Genomic DNA, 15,333 nt, shown 5'->3' with positions numbered 1-15,333 from the left:
TGTCCCTCATGTCCTCCGCCTCCTTTCAGACTCCGCTCAGTCAACGGCCGTGACCTCTTGGCCACCTCCTGTCCATCTTAATCTCCATACATCCCTCCAGGCTGTTGTCCTCTACGTTCCTCTGCCACCTTCATTCCTCGGTCCCCTCAACTCCTGTGGCTCCTTCCCTGCCCCTATACCCTCCTCAGCTTCGGCACCTACCCGCTGGTCAATTCCTAAGTCCCCTCCACGACCCCGCACCTCGCCTCAGCTATTAACGACCCCTTCCGCCTTTCTTTCTCCCCTTCCCGGCAACCGTACCCTTTCCCGGTTCCCTCATCAAATGCCGGCTCCTTCTCGGCCTCCGCACTCCTTCCTCAGAGACCTCCGTATTACATTCGCGAGCTCCATGAGCTCTTCCCGACTCCACAGCCACGGTTATCCTGGGGCAGCTACAGTATCAATCTCTTGGCGTTTTCGGCCGCGGCTTCAGTTTAAATTTCCTGCCGGCTCCACCCCTAAAAGGAGGCCGTAGCTGCGAGATCCGCCCTACGGTGTCCTTGGAAGGACAATATTAGTTTCGCGATTCGTCTCTCCGTTCCCCCACCGCCTACGCCTTCTCAAACCGTCTCTTCATTTCTCGGCTCTTCACTGGCTTGACGGCTTTGTCCCTTAACGGCCCTCAAGTTGAGGACTAATGGTCGCTTTTTAGTGATTCTTCACACTGAGCTGCATTGAAATTCCTAGAAGTTTGAATACTAAATAACAAAATAAGCCTAACACTTACAGAGCATTTGCAGTTTACATAAAGATTTCACTTACACATCATTTCATCTTCACATTTTTGTCCCCCTCCTGTTCTTCAATTATTACCTGCCCAACAAAACTTCTCAAAAGAAGTATCTTTATCCCTCACGTCCCATCTTTTCTTCAACCCATCTAATTAGACTGCTAATTAGAGATCAAATTTGATCTAATAACAAATCATTCAGTGGCGAGCTGGGGACCTCCCCACTAAAACTGTACTTATCCAGGTCAACTGTGATTTCCACAGTCTGAAATACTATCCTCATCATATCCAACTTATAGATGGACTATTCCTTCTTTGAAATATTTTCTTCTTTTTGCTTCCATGACTCAGCACTCTACCGGTTTTTTTCCCTATCTCAATGGCTCCTCCTCCGTCGCCTTTGCTGGATCCAAAGCCACTGTTCACCTATATATGTTGGAGTATGCCAACGCTTTAGCCCTTATCCCTCTCCCTTATCTCCCTAGGAGATCTCATCCAGCTCCACAGCTTTACAATTCAGCTCTGCCACACCTTCAGATTTTCTGTAGCTTTGACCTGTCTGATCTCCAGACTCACATATTCAAGTGCCTACTGGCTATTTCAATTTGGATGTCTAATAGGCACCTCAGGCTGAACACATTCAAAACAGAACATTTGTTTCGCTGCCCCTGTCAAAAAACCACCTGTTCTCCCCCCAGGTCTTCCCCTCTCAGTAAAATGTTACTGTTTACTCAAATGTCACAATCATTCACCCAGTTGCTCAAACCAAAAACCTAGAAGTTATCTTTCAGTACTTTCCCTTGTGCCCATCCCCACTCCAAGAAAAAATCCTACTAACTCTGCCTCCAAAGTACATCTGGAATCAGACCACCACCACCCTAGTTCAAGCCGCTATCATTTCTTGCCTAAAGTACTGCGGTCAATTCTTCACTTCTACTCCCGAGTAGCTTCCTATCTCTCCCCAATATAATCCATTCTCCATTCAGCAACCAGAGTGATAGTTTTTATATTTATTTATTTATTTATTGAGAGCGAGTCTCGCTCTGTCGCCCAGGCTGGAGTGCAGTGGCACAATCTTGGCTCACTGCAACCTTTGCCTGCTGGGTTCAGGCCATTCTCCTGCCTCAGCCTCCCGAGTAGCTGGGATTACAGGTGCCTGCCACCATGCCTGGCTAATTTTTGTATTTTGGTAGAGTCGGGGTTTCACCAGGTTGGCCAGGCTGGTCTCGAACTCCTGACCTCAGGTGATTCATCCACCTCGGCCTCCCAAAGTGCTGAGATTACAGGTGTGAGCCGCCGCGCCTGGCCCAGGGTGATATTTTTTAAACACTGGTAGAGGTATATATAGTACATAAACTTGGTATCTCTTCCAGTGGGACTCCTCCCTGAGGAAGCTTATACATCTCAGCCCTGATGAACGAACGAAGGCTTGGCCATATGACTTGCTTTGGCTCATGAAAAAAGAAAAAAGTGACATCACTTCCAAGCAGAAACTTTAAGAGGCAAGATGGTTCAGCATGTTCTTTTTTCACATGTGTGACAGAATTTGTATAATAAAGGTATCTGCCTCAGCATTGTTTGCAATACCAAAAGATCAAAAGTAACGAAAATATTGATTAACAACGGGCAGTAGGTTAAATAAATTATGGTGTAGTCATACTGTGCAACACTATGCAACTCTAAAAAATGAAAATACTTTAAAATATAAATGTATTTAGGGAGTCCTAGCCAGAGCAATCAGCAAGAAAAAGAAACAAAAGGCATCCAAATAGGTAAAAAGAAAATCAAACTATCTCTGTTTACTGATGATATGATTCTATATCTAGAAAACCATGAAGACTCCACCAAAAGGCTCCTAGACCCAATAAATTACTTTAATAAAATTTTAGGATTAAAAAAAAGTCAACACACAAAAATCAGTAGCATTTCTATGCACCAATAATGTTCAAGCTGAGAGCCAAATCAAGAATGTGATCCCATGTACGATAGCCACACACACAAGGCTGGGCGTGTTGGCTCACACCTGTAATCCCAGCACTTTGGGAGGCTGAGGCGGGTGGATCACTTGAGGCCAGGAGTTCGAGACCAGCCTGGCCAACATGGTGAAACCCCATCTCCACTAAAAATACAAAAATTAGCCTGGAGTGATGGTGTGCAACTGTAATCCCAGCTATTTGGGTGGCTGAGGCACAAGGATCACTTGAGCCCAGGAGGCGAAGGTTGCAGTGAGCCAAGATCACACCACTGCATTCCAGCCTGGGTGACGAATGAGACTCTGTCAAAAAAAAAAAAAAGCGCCAGCCAGGCACGGTGGCTCACACCTGTAATCCCGGCACTTTGGGAGGACAAGGCAGGCGGATCACGAGGTCAGGAGATCGAGATCATCCTGGCTAACACGGTGAAACCCCGTCTCTACTAAAAATACAAAAAATTAGCCAGGTGTGGTGGCGGGCGCCTGTAGTCCCAGTTACTTGGGAGGCTGAGGCAGGAGAATGGTGTGAACCCGGGAGGCAGAGCTTGCAATAAGACGAGATCACCCCACTGCACTCCAGCCTGGGCAACAGAACGAGACTCTGTCTCATTAAAAAAAAAAGAGCCACATACACAAAACAATCCCTAGGAATACATCTCACCAAGGAGGTGAAAGATCTCTACAAGAACTATAAAACACTGCTGCTGAAAGAAATAATAAAGGACACAAACGAATAGAAAAACATTCCATGATCATGGATTGGAAGAGTCAATATCATTAGAATGTCCATACTGCCCAAAGCAATCTACAGATTCAGTGCTATTCCTATCAAATTACCAATGTAATTTTTCACAGAATCAGAAAAAAAAAAACTATTCTAAAATGCATATAGAATGAAAAAAAGAGCCTGAATCGCCAAAGCAATCCTAAGCTAAAAGAACAAAGCCAGAGGCATTACATTACCTGACTTCAAACTAAACAAGGCTACAGTAACCAAAACAGCATGGTAGTGGCACAAAAATACACATAGACCAATGGAACAGAATAAAGAACCCAAAAATAAAGCTGTACACCTACAAGTAATGCGGAAAGGACTCCCTGTTAAATAAATGGTGCTGGGAAAACTGGTTAACCATATGCATAAGAATGAAACTGGACCCCTACCTCTTACCATATACAAAAATTAACTCAAGATGGATGAAAGACTTAAATGTAAGACATCAAACTAAAAATTCTGGAACAAAACCTAGGAAATACTTCTGGATATCAGCCTAAGTCCTCAAAAGCAATTACGACAAAAAAAAAAAAAAAAAAAAAAAATTGACAACTGGCACCTAATTAAACTAAAGAGCTTCCAAAGCACAGCAAAAGAAACTATCAATGAAGTAAACAACCTACAGAATGGGAGAACATATTTGCAAACTATGCATCCGACAAAGGACTAATATCCAGAATCTATAAGGAACTTAAATAAATCAACCACAACAAAAAAAACCTAATTAAAAAGTGGGCAAAGGCCAGATGCAGGGGCTCATGCCTGTAATCTCAACACTTTGGGAGGCCACCACCCTAGTTCAAGCCGCTATCATTTCTTGCCTAAGTACTGCGGTCAGTTCTTCACTTCTACTCCCGAGTAGCTTCCTATCTCTCCCCAATATAATCCATTCTCCATTCAGCAACCAGAATGATAGTTTTTATATTTATTTATTTATTTATTGAGAGGGAGTCTTGCTCTGTCACCCAGGCTGGAGTGCAGTGGCGCAATCTCGGCTCACTGCAGTACTTTAGGCAAGTAAAGCCTCCTAGGCTTTACTTGAGCTCAGGAGTTCAAGGTCAGCCTGGACAAAATAGGGAGGCCCATCTATATAAAAATTTTTTTAAATTAGCTAGGCCTGGTGGCATATGCCTGCAGCCCCAGTTACTTGGGAGGCTGAGGTAGGAGGATCACCTGGGCCAGAAGGTCAAGTCTGCAGTGAGCCAAGATCACGCCACTGCACTCCAGCCTGAGCGACAGACCAAGACCTTGTCAAAAAAAAAAAGGCAAAAACATGAGCAGACATTTCTTAAAAGAAGACATACAAGTGGCGACAAACATAAAAAAATGCTCAATATCATTGATCATCAGAGAAATGTAAATCAAAACCACAATCAGATACCATCTCATACCAGTCAGAATGGCTACTATTAAAAAGCCAAAAGATAATAAATGTTGGCCAGTCTATGGAGAAAAGGTAATGCTTATATACTGTTGGTGAGAATGTAAATTAGTTCAGCCCCTGTGGAAAGCAGTGTGATTTCTCAAAGAACTAAAAATAGAACTATCATGTGACCCAACAATCCCATTACTTGGTATATACTCAAAGGAAAATAAACCATTCTACCAAAAAGACACCTGCACTATGTTTATTACCACACTATTCACAGTAGCAAAGACATAGAAACAACCTAGGTACCCGTGAATGGTGGATTGGATAAAGTAAATGTGGTACATATACACCATGGGATACTATGCAGCCATAAAAAATAATGAAATTGCTGGGGGCAGTGGCTCACACCTGTAATCCCAGTACTTTGGAAGGCCGAAGTGGGCGGATCACCTGAGATTGGGAGTGTGAGACCAGCCTGACCAACATGGAGAAACCCCGTCTCTACTAAAAATACAAAATTAGCCGGGTGTGGTGGTGCATGCCTGTAATCCCATTTACTTGGGAGGCTGAGGCAAGAGAATAGCTTGAACCTGGAACTCAGAGGTTGCGGTGAGCTGAGATCTTGCCATTGCACTCCAGCCTGGGCAGCAAGAGCGAAACTCAATCACAAAAAAAAAAAAAAAAAATCATGTCTTTTGTAGCAATGTGAGTGTAGCTGGAGGCCATTCTCCTAAGCAAATTAGCACAGAAACAGAAAACTAAATATTGCATGTTCTCACTTTTAAGTGGGATCTAAACCCTGGATACACACGGACATAAAGATGAGAACAACAGACAGTGGGGACTCCAAAAGGAGGGAAAGCTGGAGAGAAAGTGGGTAATATGTTCACTATCTGGGTGATGGGATCACTAGAAGCCCAGGCCAGGTGTGGTGGCTGATGCCTGTAATCCCAACACTTGGGACACCAAGGCCCAAGGATCACTTGAGCCCAGGAGTTTGAGACCAGCCTGGGCAACACAGGGAGAATCTTTCTCTACAAGAAATAAAATAAAAAATTAGCTGAGCATTAGGTATGCACCTGTGGTCCCAGCTATTGGAGAGGCTGAGGTGAGAGGGTCGCTTGAGCCCAGGAGGTCAAGGCTGCAGTGAGCTGTGATTGCCCCACTGCAGTCCAGTCTGGGCAACAGAGGGAGACTCTGCCCCCGCCCACTCCTCCCACCCACCTACCGACAAGCCCAAATTGCAGCATCGCACAATATACCCTTGTGACAAACTTGCACATGTACCCCTGAATCTAAAATTTAAATTTAGGCCAGGAGTGGTAGCTTATGCCTGTAACCCCAGCACTTTGGGAGGCCGAGGCAAGCGGACTGCTTGAGACCAGGAGTTCCAGACCAGCCTGGGCAACACAGCAAGACTCTGTTGCTTAAAAAAAAAAAAAAAAGAAAAAAAGAAAAAAGAAAGAAAGAAAAAGAAAATAAGAAAGTAAGAAAGAGAAAATAAGAATAATTGAAAATGAATTAGCTAAGTGTTCAACTTGAGAAGTCAGAAAAATGAACAAAACAGTGAGCCCAAAGGCTGTAGACAGTCAGAAATAGCAAAGGATAGAAATTAATGAAACGGAAAAGAAAAAGTAGATTCTTAAAAATCAATGTGGAAAAGACAAATAACACAAAAGAAAAATACAGGCAATACAAACATGAGACATTTTAAGGGCTGATAAACATAAAGCATGCTATGACTCACTAATAATTAGGAAAATACCAATTTAACAATAATTAAATGCCACTTCATAACTTTTGATCTGCAAAAAATAGCATGTATTAAAACCAAGTTCTAGTAAAAATGCAAAGAAAAGGGTGGGGTATAAAACTGGGGCAAACCTTGGGAGAGCAATTTAGTACCCAATAAGGTACATGCCCTTCAGTCTAACACTCTTCTAGGTTTATCCTGGGCCGGTGGTCTCCAAAGAAAGGTGTGCCTTGGCCAGGCACCGTGGCTCATGCCTGTAATCCCAGCACTTTGGGAGGACAAGGTGGGCGGATCACTTGGGGTCAGGAGTTCAAGACCAGCCTGGCCAACAGGATGAAACCCCATCTCTACTTAAAAAATATAAAAATTAGCCAGGCATGGTGGTGTGTGCCTGTAATCCCAGTTACTTGGGACACTGAGGCAGCAGAATTGTTTGAACCAAGGAGGCAGAAGTGGCAGTGAGCTGAAATGGCCCCACTGCACTCCAGCCTGGGCGACAGAGCAAGACTCTCCACCCCCCACCACTCCCCGGCCAAAAAAGAAAGGTGTGCCTCAGGTACAAGATGATTACAAAGGTCAGGCATGGGGACTCACACCTTTAATCTCAGCACTTTGGGAGGCTGAGGCAGGTGAATCGCTTCAGCCCAAGAGTTTGAGACCAGTCTGAGCAACATAGTGACACTTCATCTCTACTAAAAATTAAAAAAAAAAAAATTAGCTGGGTGTGGTGGTGCATGCCTGTGGTCCTAGCTACTCAGGAGGCTGAGGTGGGAGGATCACTTGAGTCCAGGAGGTGGAGGCTGCAATGAGGGATGATTATACCACTGCACTTCAGTCTGGTTGAGAAAGTGAGACTCTGCCTCAAAAAAAAAAAAAAAAAAAAAAAAAAAGAGCTGGGTGCAGTGGCTCACGCCTGTAATCCCAGTACTTTGGGAGGTTGAGGTGGGCAGATCACCTGAGGTCAGCAGTTCGAGACCAGTCTGACCAACATGGTGAAACCCCGTCTCAACTGAAAATACAAAAATTAGCCGGGCATGGTGGTGGGCGCCTGTCATCCCAACTACTCAGGAGGCTGAGGCAGGAGAATCGCTTGAATCTGGGAGGCGGAGGTTGCAGTAAGCCAACATTGCACCACTGCACTCCAGCCCGGGTGACAAAGCAAGACTCTGTCTCAAAAAAAAAAAAAAAAAAAAAAAAAAATTGATCATAGAGGTGCTGAAAAAACACACTGTAATTTAAGTGTATTATATTATCTAAAATAAGAAAAACAAGTAAGCTTTATTAATATTTAGTAAGTGGATTGACATTGGGCCTCTGTTAGACATCCTGGGTTATGTAAGACAGGTGAGGTAACTGGGTAAGAGGTCAGGAGCTTCGTATTTGGAGGGGTTGTGTGTTTTCTTTCAGTGTTCTGCGCCACGTTTGCTTTTCAGTGTTCTACACAGTTTTTATTATTATCATTATTTTATTTATTTACTAATAGTTTTGCTGTGTTGCCCAGGCTGGTCTTGAACTCCTGGCCTCAATCGATCCTCCTGCCTTGGCCTCCCAAAGTGTTGGGATCCAGGTGAGAGCCACCACACCTAGTCTTTATACAGTTTACGTATGTCTAGATAAGTGGATTTACAGATTATGCTATCTGGATTTAATTTTTCCTAACTCTCCAAAGTGGACAAGGGGCTTAACCAGATTCTTGTGAAGGAGCAAGATTACAGTTACAAATAATCCTAGTGCTTCACATACAAATGAGTATTACAGGTACAAACTCTTAATGTTTGGTAAGAATCCAGTGTTGAGAAGAAGTCAGCTGGCCAAGGGGTGAAAAAAATCACCACTAATCAAGAGAAGCTCATGCCATAAAGAGCATATTTTGAAGACACATGTTTGGAAATGTTTTGATCTTTAATGACTTTGTTTCTAATAATGGTATGTGAGCCATCTTTAAAAATAAAACAAAATGGGCTGGGTGCAGCGGCTCATGCCTATAATCCCAGCACTTTGGGGGGCCAAGGTGGGTGGATCACGAGGTCAGGAGATCGAGACCATCCTGGCTAACACGGTGAAACCCTGTCTCTACTAAAAATACAAAGTTAGCTGGGCATGGTGGTGGGCGCCTGTAGTCCCAGCTACCCAGGAGGCTGAGGCAGGAGAATGGTGTGCACCTGGGAGGTGGAGCTTGCAATAAGCCGAGATCGTGCCACTGCACTCCAGCCTGGGTGACAGAGTGAGACTCTGTCTCAATAAATAAATAAATAAATAAATAAATAAATAAATAAATAAATAAGACAAAACATCTGATTCTCACATTAAAAAATCTAGGCTGGGCGCAGTGACTCATACCTGTAATCCCAGCACTTCTGGAGGCCAAAGCTGGTGGATCATTTGAGGCCAGGAGTTCAAGACCAGGTTCAAGACATGGCAAAACCCCATCTCTACTAAAAATACAATAATTAGCTGGGGGCGGTGGTGTTTGCCTGTAATCCCAACTACTCAGAAGGCTAAGACAAGAGAATCACTTGGCAGTAAGCTGAGATTGTGTCACTGCACTCCAGCCTGGGCAACAGAGTGAGACTGTCTCCATAAAAAGAAAAAAATCTATAAAACAGAATTTTCTAAACCATTTAAAAATCTTCCAAACAAGTGTCTCAATGGGTTTTGGGCAGGAAAAGGTGGCTCTTACCTGCAATCCCAGCACTTTGGGAGGCTGAGGCAGGTGGATCACTTGAGGACAGCAGTTTGAGACCAGCCTGGGCAACAACACAGTGACACTCTGTCTCTATAAAACACTTAAAAAAAAAATGGGCTGAGGTGGGAGGATTTCTTGAGCCCAGGAGGTTGATGCTGCAGTGAGCTGAGATCGCCCCACTACACTCCAGTCTGGGCAACAGAGTGAGACCCTGTCTCAAAAAAAAAAAAAAAAATTGGCCAGATCTGGTAGTGGGCGCCTGTATTCCTACCTACTTGGGAGGCCAAGATGGGAGGATCCCTTGAGCCCAGGACTTTGGGCTGCTGTGAGCTATGATTGTGCCATTGCATTCCAGCTTGGGTGAAAGAGTGAGACCCTATCTCTGTATATATATATTTTTAAAAGGTGGCTGGGTGCGGTGGGTCATGCCTGTAATCCTAGGCCTTTGGGAGGCCAAGATGGGTGGATCATGAGATCAGAAGATCGAGACCATCCTGGCCAACATGGTGAAACGCCATCTCTACTAAAAATACAAAAACTTAGCCAGGTGTGGTGGCATGCGCCTGTAGTCCTAGCTACTCGGGAGGCTGAGGCAGGAGAATCGCTTGAAGCTGGGAGGCAGAGGTTGCAGTGAGCCAAAATTGCACCACTGCACTCCAACCTGGGTGACAGAGTGAGACTCCATCCAAAAAAGAAGAAAAAACAATGCTGGGTGTGGCGGCTCATACCTGTAATCCCAGCATTTTGGGAGTCCAAAGTGGGAGGATCTCCTGAGGCCAGGAGTTCGAGACCAGCCTGGGAAACACAGGCAGATTCTGTCTCTCTTAAAAAAAAAAAAAAAAAAAAAAATCTAAAAAAACTAGCTGGCAGGCTGGGCACAGTGGCTCACGCCCTTAATCCCAGTACTTTGGGAGGCCGAAGTGGGTGGATCACCTGAGGTCAGGAGTTCAAGACCAGCCTGGCCAACATGGTGAAACCCTATCTCTACTAAAAGTACAAAAATCAGGCCGCGCGCGGTGGCTCACACCTCTAATCCTAACACTTTGGGAGGCTGAGGCGGGCGGATCATGAGGTCAGGAGTTCCAGACCAGCCTGGGCAACATGGTGAAACCCTGTTTCTACTAAAAACGCAAAAATTAGCCCAACGTGGTGGCATGCATCTTTAATCCCAGCTACTTGGGAGGCTGAGGCAGGAGAATTGCTTGAACCCGGCAGGTGGAGGTTGCAGTGAGCCAAGATCGTGCCATTGCACTCCAGCCTGGGCAACAAGAGCAAGACTCCATCTCAAAAAAAAAAAAAAAATCAGCTGGGCGTGGTGGCGGGCGCCCGTAATCTCAGCTACCTGAGAGGCTGAGGCAGGAAGAATCGCTTGAACCTGGGAGGCGGAGGGTGCAGTGAGCCAAGATCACGCCACTGCACTCCAGCCTGGGTGACAGACTGAGACTCTGTCTCAGGAAAAAAAAAAAAAAAAAAGAAAAGAAAACTAGCCGGGCATGGTAGCATGCACATATAGTCCTGGTTACTCAGAAGGCTGAGGTGGGAGGATGGCTTGAGCCCAGGAGTTCAATGCTGCAGTGATCTATGATCATGCCACTGCACTCCAGCCTGGGTGACAGGGCAAGACCCTTTCTCAAAAGAAAAGAAAACAGGCCAGGCATGATGGCTCCCGCCTGTAATTCCAGCACTTTGGGAGGCCGAGGTGGGCGGATCACCTGAGGTCAGGAGTTTTGAGACCAGCCTGACCAACATGGAGAAACCTCATCTTTATTAAAAATACAAAATTAGCCAGGCGTGGTGGCACATGCCTGTAATCCCAGCTACTTGAGAGGCTGAGGCAGGAGAATCGCTTGAACCCAGGAGGTGGAGGTTACAGTGAGCTGAGATTGTGCCATTGCACTCCAGCCTGGGCAACAAGAGTGAAACTCCATCTCAAAAAAAGAAAAAAATGCAATGCCTTCTGATTAGTTTGGAAAGAACAACTGATAAACATCAGGGAAGATTCTGTAGCAAAACACCTCATGTATCCCAGAAATATATACACTTACTTGGTACTCACAAAAATTAAAAAAAAAAATCAGGGAAGATAGAAATGAGTCCAATTTCAATAAAAGTTTTGGTAGATGGGATTTTAAAATGACTGGTTTTGTTAAGCACAATGATGCAGATTTTAGACAAATGGAGCATAAAAAGTATTCATGAAAGTAGATAGAGTACTATAATAAACCCCTACGAGTCCATCATAGGGGTCAAGACTGCAGTCAAGACAGTCATGAAAACCAAGAATTGAAATGAATAGAACTTAAATAGCTGCAATACACATTGGTAAACCAAAAGTTTTAAAGTAATGAATACAGCCAGGTGTGGTGGCTCACGCCTGTAATCCCAGCACTTTGGGAAGCTGAGGCAGTCGGATCACCTGAGATCGGGAGTTCAAGAGCAGCCTGACAAACATGGAGAAACCCCGTCTCTACTAAAAATACAAAATTAGCCAGGCGTAGTGGTGCATGCCTGTAATCCCAGCTATTCAGGAGGCTGAGGCAGGAGAATCACTTGAACCCGGGAGGCAGAGGTTGCGGTGAGCCAAGATCACGCTATTGCACTCCAGGCTGGGCAACAAGAGCAAAACTCCATCTCAAAAAAAAAAAAAAAAAAAGGTAATGAATACTTAACACTACTAAACAGTAAACTTAAAAAGAGTTAAGATGGGGCCGGGTGCAGTCCCTTATGCCTGTAATCCCAGCACTTTGGGGGTCCGAGGTGGACGGATTGCTATATAGTTGGATGTTAAGATGGGTCCAGGTTGGCCGAGCGCGGTGGCTCACGCCTGTAATCCCAGCACTTTGGGAGGCCGAGGTGGGCGGATCACGAGGTCAGGAGATCGAGACCATCCTGGCTAACACGATGAAACCCCATCTCTACTAAAAATACAAAAAAAAAAAAAAAAAAAAAAATTAGCCGGGCGCAGTGGCGGGCGCCTGTAGTCCCAGTTACTCCGGAGGCTGAGGCAGGAGAATGGCGTGAACCTGGGAGGCGGAGTTTGCAGTGAGCCGAGATCACGCCACTGCACTCCAGGCTGGGTGACAGAGTAAGACTCCATCTCAAAAAAAAAAAAAAAAAGAGATGGGTCCGGGTGCAATCTCTTATGCCTGTAATCCCAGCACTTTGCGGGGCTGAGGTGGACGGATTGCTTGAGGCCAGGAGATTGAGATCAGCCTGGTCAACATGGTAAAATCCTGTCTCTACCAAAAAAAAAAAAGATTAAAATGCCAAATTATATATTTTACCACAATTAAAAATAAAAATAAATAAAGAAGTGGGGGTGGTAATGGAACATCTTCAACTACATTATTTTTACTAAGGATTTTTGATATACTACAAATAATAAATATTTATATTATCTACTTCTTTCTTTTTTTTTTCAGACACAGTCTTGCTCTGTCGCCCAGGCCTGGAGTGCACTGGTTCAATCTCGGCTCACTGAAACCTCTGCTCCCCGGGTTCAAGCGATTCTTTTGCCTCAGACTCCTGAGCAGCTGTGATTACAGATGCCCACCACCATTGCCTGGCTAATTTTTGTATTTTTAGTAGAGACGGGGTTTCACCATGTTGGCCAGGCTGGTCTTGAACCCCTGACCTCAAGTGATCCACCTACCTCGGCCTCCCAAAGTGTTGGGATTACAGGTGTGAGCCATCACACCTGGCATACTTCATTTTTTAATAGTTCTCTATTTTGTATGTTTTATGATGGACATACTAATTTGATATCGCAGTTCACATAAATAATTCATAAATAACTACATATTAGTGCATTAGGTGTACATGCTGAAAATATTTTTACTGCTAAGAGTATGTGGCAAAAATGTCTGATGCTCACTGATCTAGAGGAACTTTCCCATGGTGGGCAAGGGGACCACCTAAGAATGTGAACTGATGCACTGACTGGAAAACTAGGAACTAACCTCACCATGCATGAGCAGAGGAATGGATCAGCTGGGGCATATTAAAGCAACAGAATACAGTGATTTAAATGGATGGATAAGAGCTACATGTATCAACATGGGTAAATATATATATATAATATATATTGATCTATATTATATATATATAATATATAAATATATATATATATATTTTTTTTTGAAGCGGGGTTTTGCTTTTGTTGCCCAGGCTGGAGTGCAATGGTGCGATCTCGGCTAACCTCAACCTCTGCCTCCAGGGTTCAAGCGATTCTCCTATCTCAGCCTCCCAAGTAGCTGGGATTACAGGCATGTGCCACCACACCTGGCTAATTTTGCATTTTTAGTAGAGATGGGGTTTCCCCATGCTGGCCAGGCTGGCCCAGAGATCCTAAACTCAAATGATCCACCCACCTCGGCTTCCCAAAGTGCTGGGATTACAGGCGTGAGTGACTGTGCCCGGCCCAACATGGGTAAATATTTTAAACAACCTTGAGTGAAAAAGCACATTGTAGAATGAAAAGTACAGCATGCACACCAATGTGATATCTTATGGATACATCCATATGTTGTAATATGTATTATATATGTAGCAATGTGTATTATGTTTAAAAACATTCAAGAAGAAGATAAACACCAAATTCAGGAATAGTGGTTACATCTGGGGAGAGAGGGAAGAAAATGAGGTTGGAGAAAGGGCTTCAAATTTGCTTTCTTTTACAAAAAGATACAAAGTAAATAAATATAACAGCTCAAAACCAGTCTCCTTCAGTTCTCCTCCTCCGTGACAACCATTCTCACATATCCCTGGTGTATCTTTCCAGAGGTATTCTATGCACATATAAGGACACATATGTACATGTATTCCCCTACCCTACCTTCTTTTTAAATAGTGATGGTGGCAAGCATTACACGTTGTTGATCTGTACTTTTTAAACAATGTATCTCGAACTTTGATACATGTCAGTGCATAAAGAGCTTCTTTGTTCTTTTTTTTTTTTTTTTTTTTTTGAGATGGAGTCTTGCTCTGTAGCCCAGGCTGGAGAGCAATGGCATGATCTCCTCTCACTGCAACCTCTGCCTCCCGTATTCAAGCGATTCTCCTGCCTCAGCCTCCCAAGTAGCTGGGATTACAGGTGCTTGCCACCATGCCCAACTAATTTTTGTATTTTTAGTTGGCCGGGCTGGTCTCGAACTCTTGACCTCAGGTGATCCACCTGCTTGGGCCTCCCAAAGTGCTGGGACTACAGGCACGAGCCACCGCGCCCAGCCTCTTTGTTCATTTTTTTTTTTTACAGCTGCACAATACTTCTTTGTGTGGCTACCAGAATTTTTAAACCAGTCTCATATACATAAAATGTAGACTATTCTTTTACTACAAAAAGCTTCACTACAATGAATATCCTTAGAAATATGTCATTCTACACAAATGTACAGTTTTATTTTTTAAAGACAGAGTTTTGTTCTGTTGTTCAGGCTAGAAGGCAGTGGCATCATCATAGCTCACTATAACTTTGAGCTCCTGGGCTCAAGTGATCCTCTTGCCTCAACCTCCTGAGTAGGTAGGACAAAAGACATGCACCACCACTTTTTTTTTTTGTAGAGCTGGGGTCTCATTATGTTGCCCAGGTTAGTTTTGAACTCCTGGCCTCAAGCAATCCTCCCTTGTCAGCCTCCCAAAGTACTGGGATTACAGGTGTAAGCCAGCATGCCTGGCCATTATACAAAATATTAAATCAACATTTTTTTCTTTTTTTGAGACAGAGTCTCACTCTGTTGCCCAGGCTGGAATGCAGTGGCATTATCTCAACTCACTGCAACCTCCGTGTCCCGAATTCAAGCGATTCTCCTGCCTCAGCCTGTCGAGTAGCCAAGTAGCTGGGACTATAGGCATGCCTTACCACACCTGGCTAATTTTTATATTTTTAGTAGAGACAGGGTTTTGCCGTGTTGGCTAGACTGGTCTTGAACTCCTGACCTCAGTGATCCACCCATCTTGGCCTCCCTAAGTGCTGGGATTACAGGCACGAACCACCAGGCCCGGTTTAAA

General features: G+C 44.3%; 1 protein-coding gene across 11 annotated transcripts in view; it reads right to left on the bottom strand.

Moving 5' to 3' along the window:
• DBF4B (DBF4B-CDC7 kinase regulatory subunit) overlaps nucleotides 1-15,333 on the bottom strand; it is a 61,669-nt gene that overhangs the window by 42,769 nt on the left and 3,567 nt on the right. Inside the window, exon 1 of one of the 11 annotated variants that reach the window (XM_063718236.1) lies at nucleotides 301-1,397. The exons of 5 other annotated variants lie outside the window; for them this stretch is intronic. In XM_063718236.1, the coding sequence (XP_063574306.1) occupies nucleotides 301-319 (19 nt within the window). In that variant the 5' untranslated portion in view covers nucleotides 320-1,397. Of the gene's footprint in view, nucleotides 1-300; nucleotides 1,398-15,333 lie in introns of those variants that run through there. 5 more of the 11 variants (XM_054537108.2, XM_063718239.1, XM_063718237.1 and 2 more) reach the window with 5 other exon arrangements.

The sequence above is a fragment of the Pongo abelii genome, chromosome 19, assembly GCF_028885655.2.
Source record: "Pongo abelii isolate AG06213 chromosome 19, NHGRI_mPonAbe1-v2.0_pri, whole genome shotgun sequence".
In the NCBI taxonomy this organism is placed as follows: Eukaryota; Metazoa; Chordata; class Mammalia; order Primates; family Hominidae; genus Pongo; species Pongo abelii.
The sequence above is the reverse complement of the archived record's forward strand: the minus strand, read 5'-3'. Positions and strand labels throughout refer to the sequence as shown.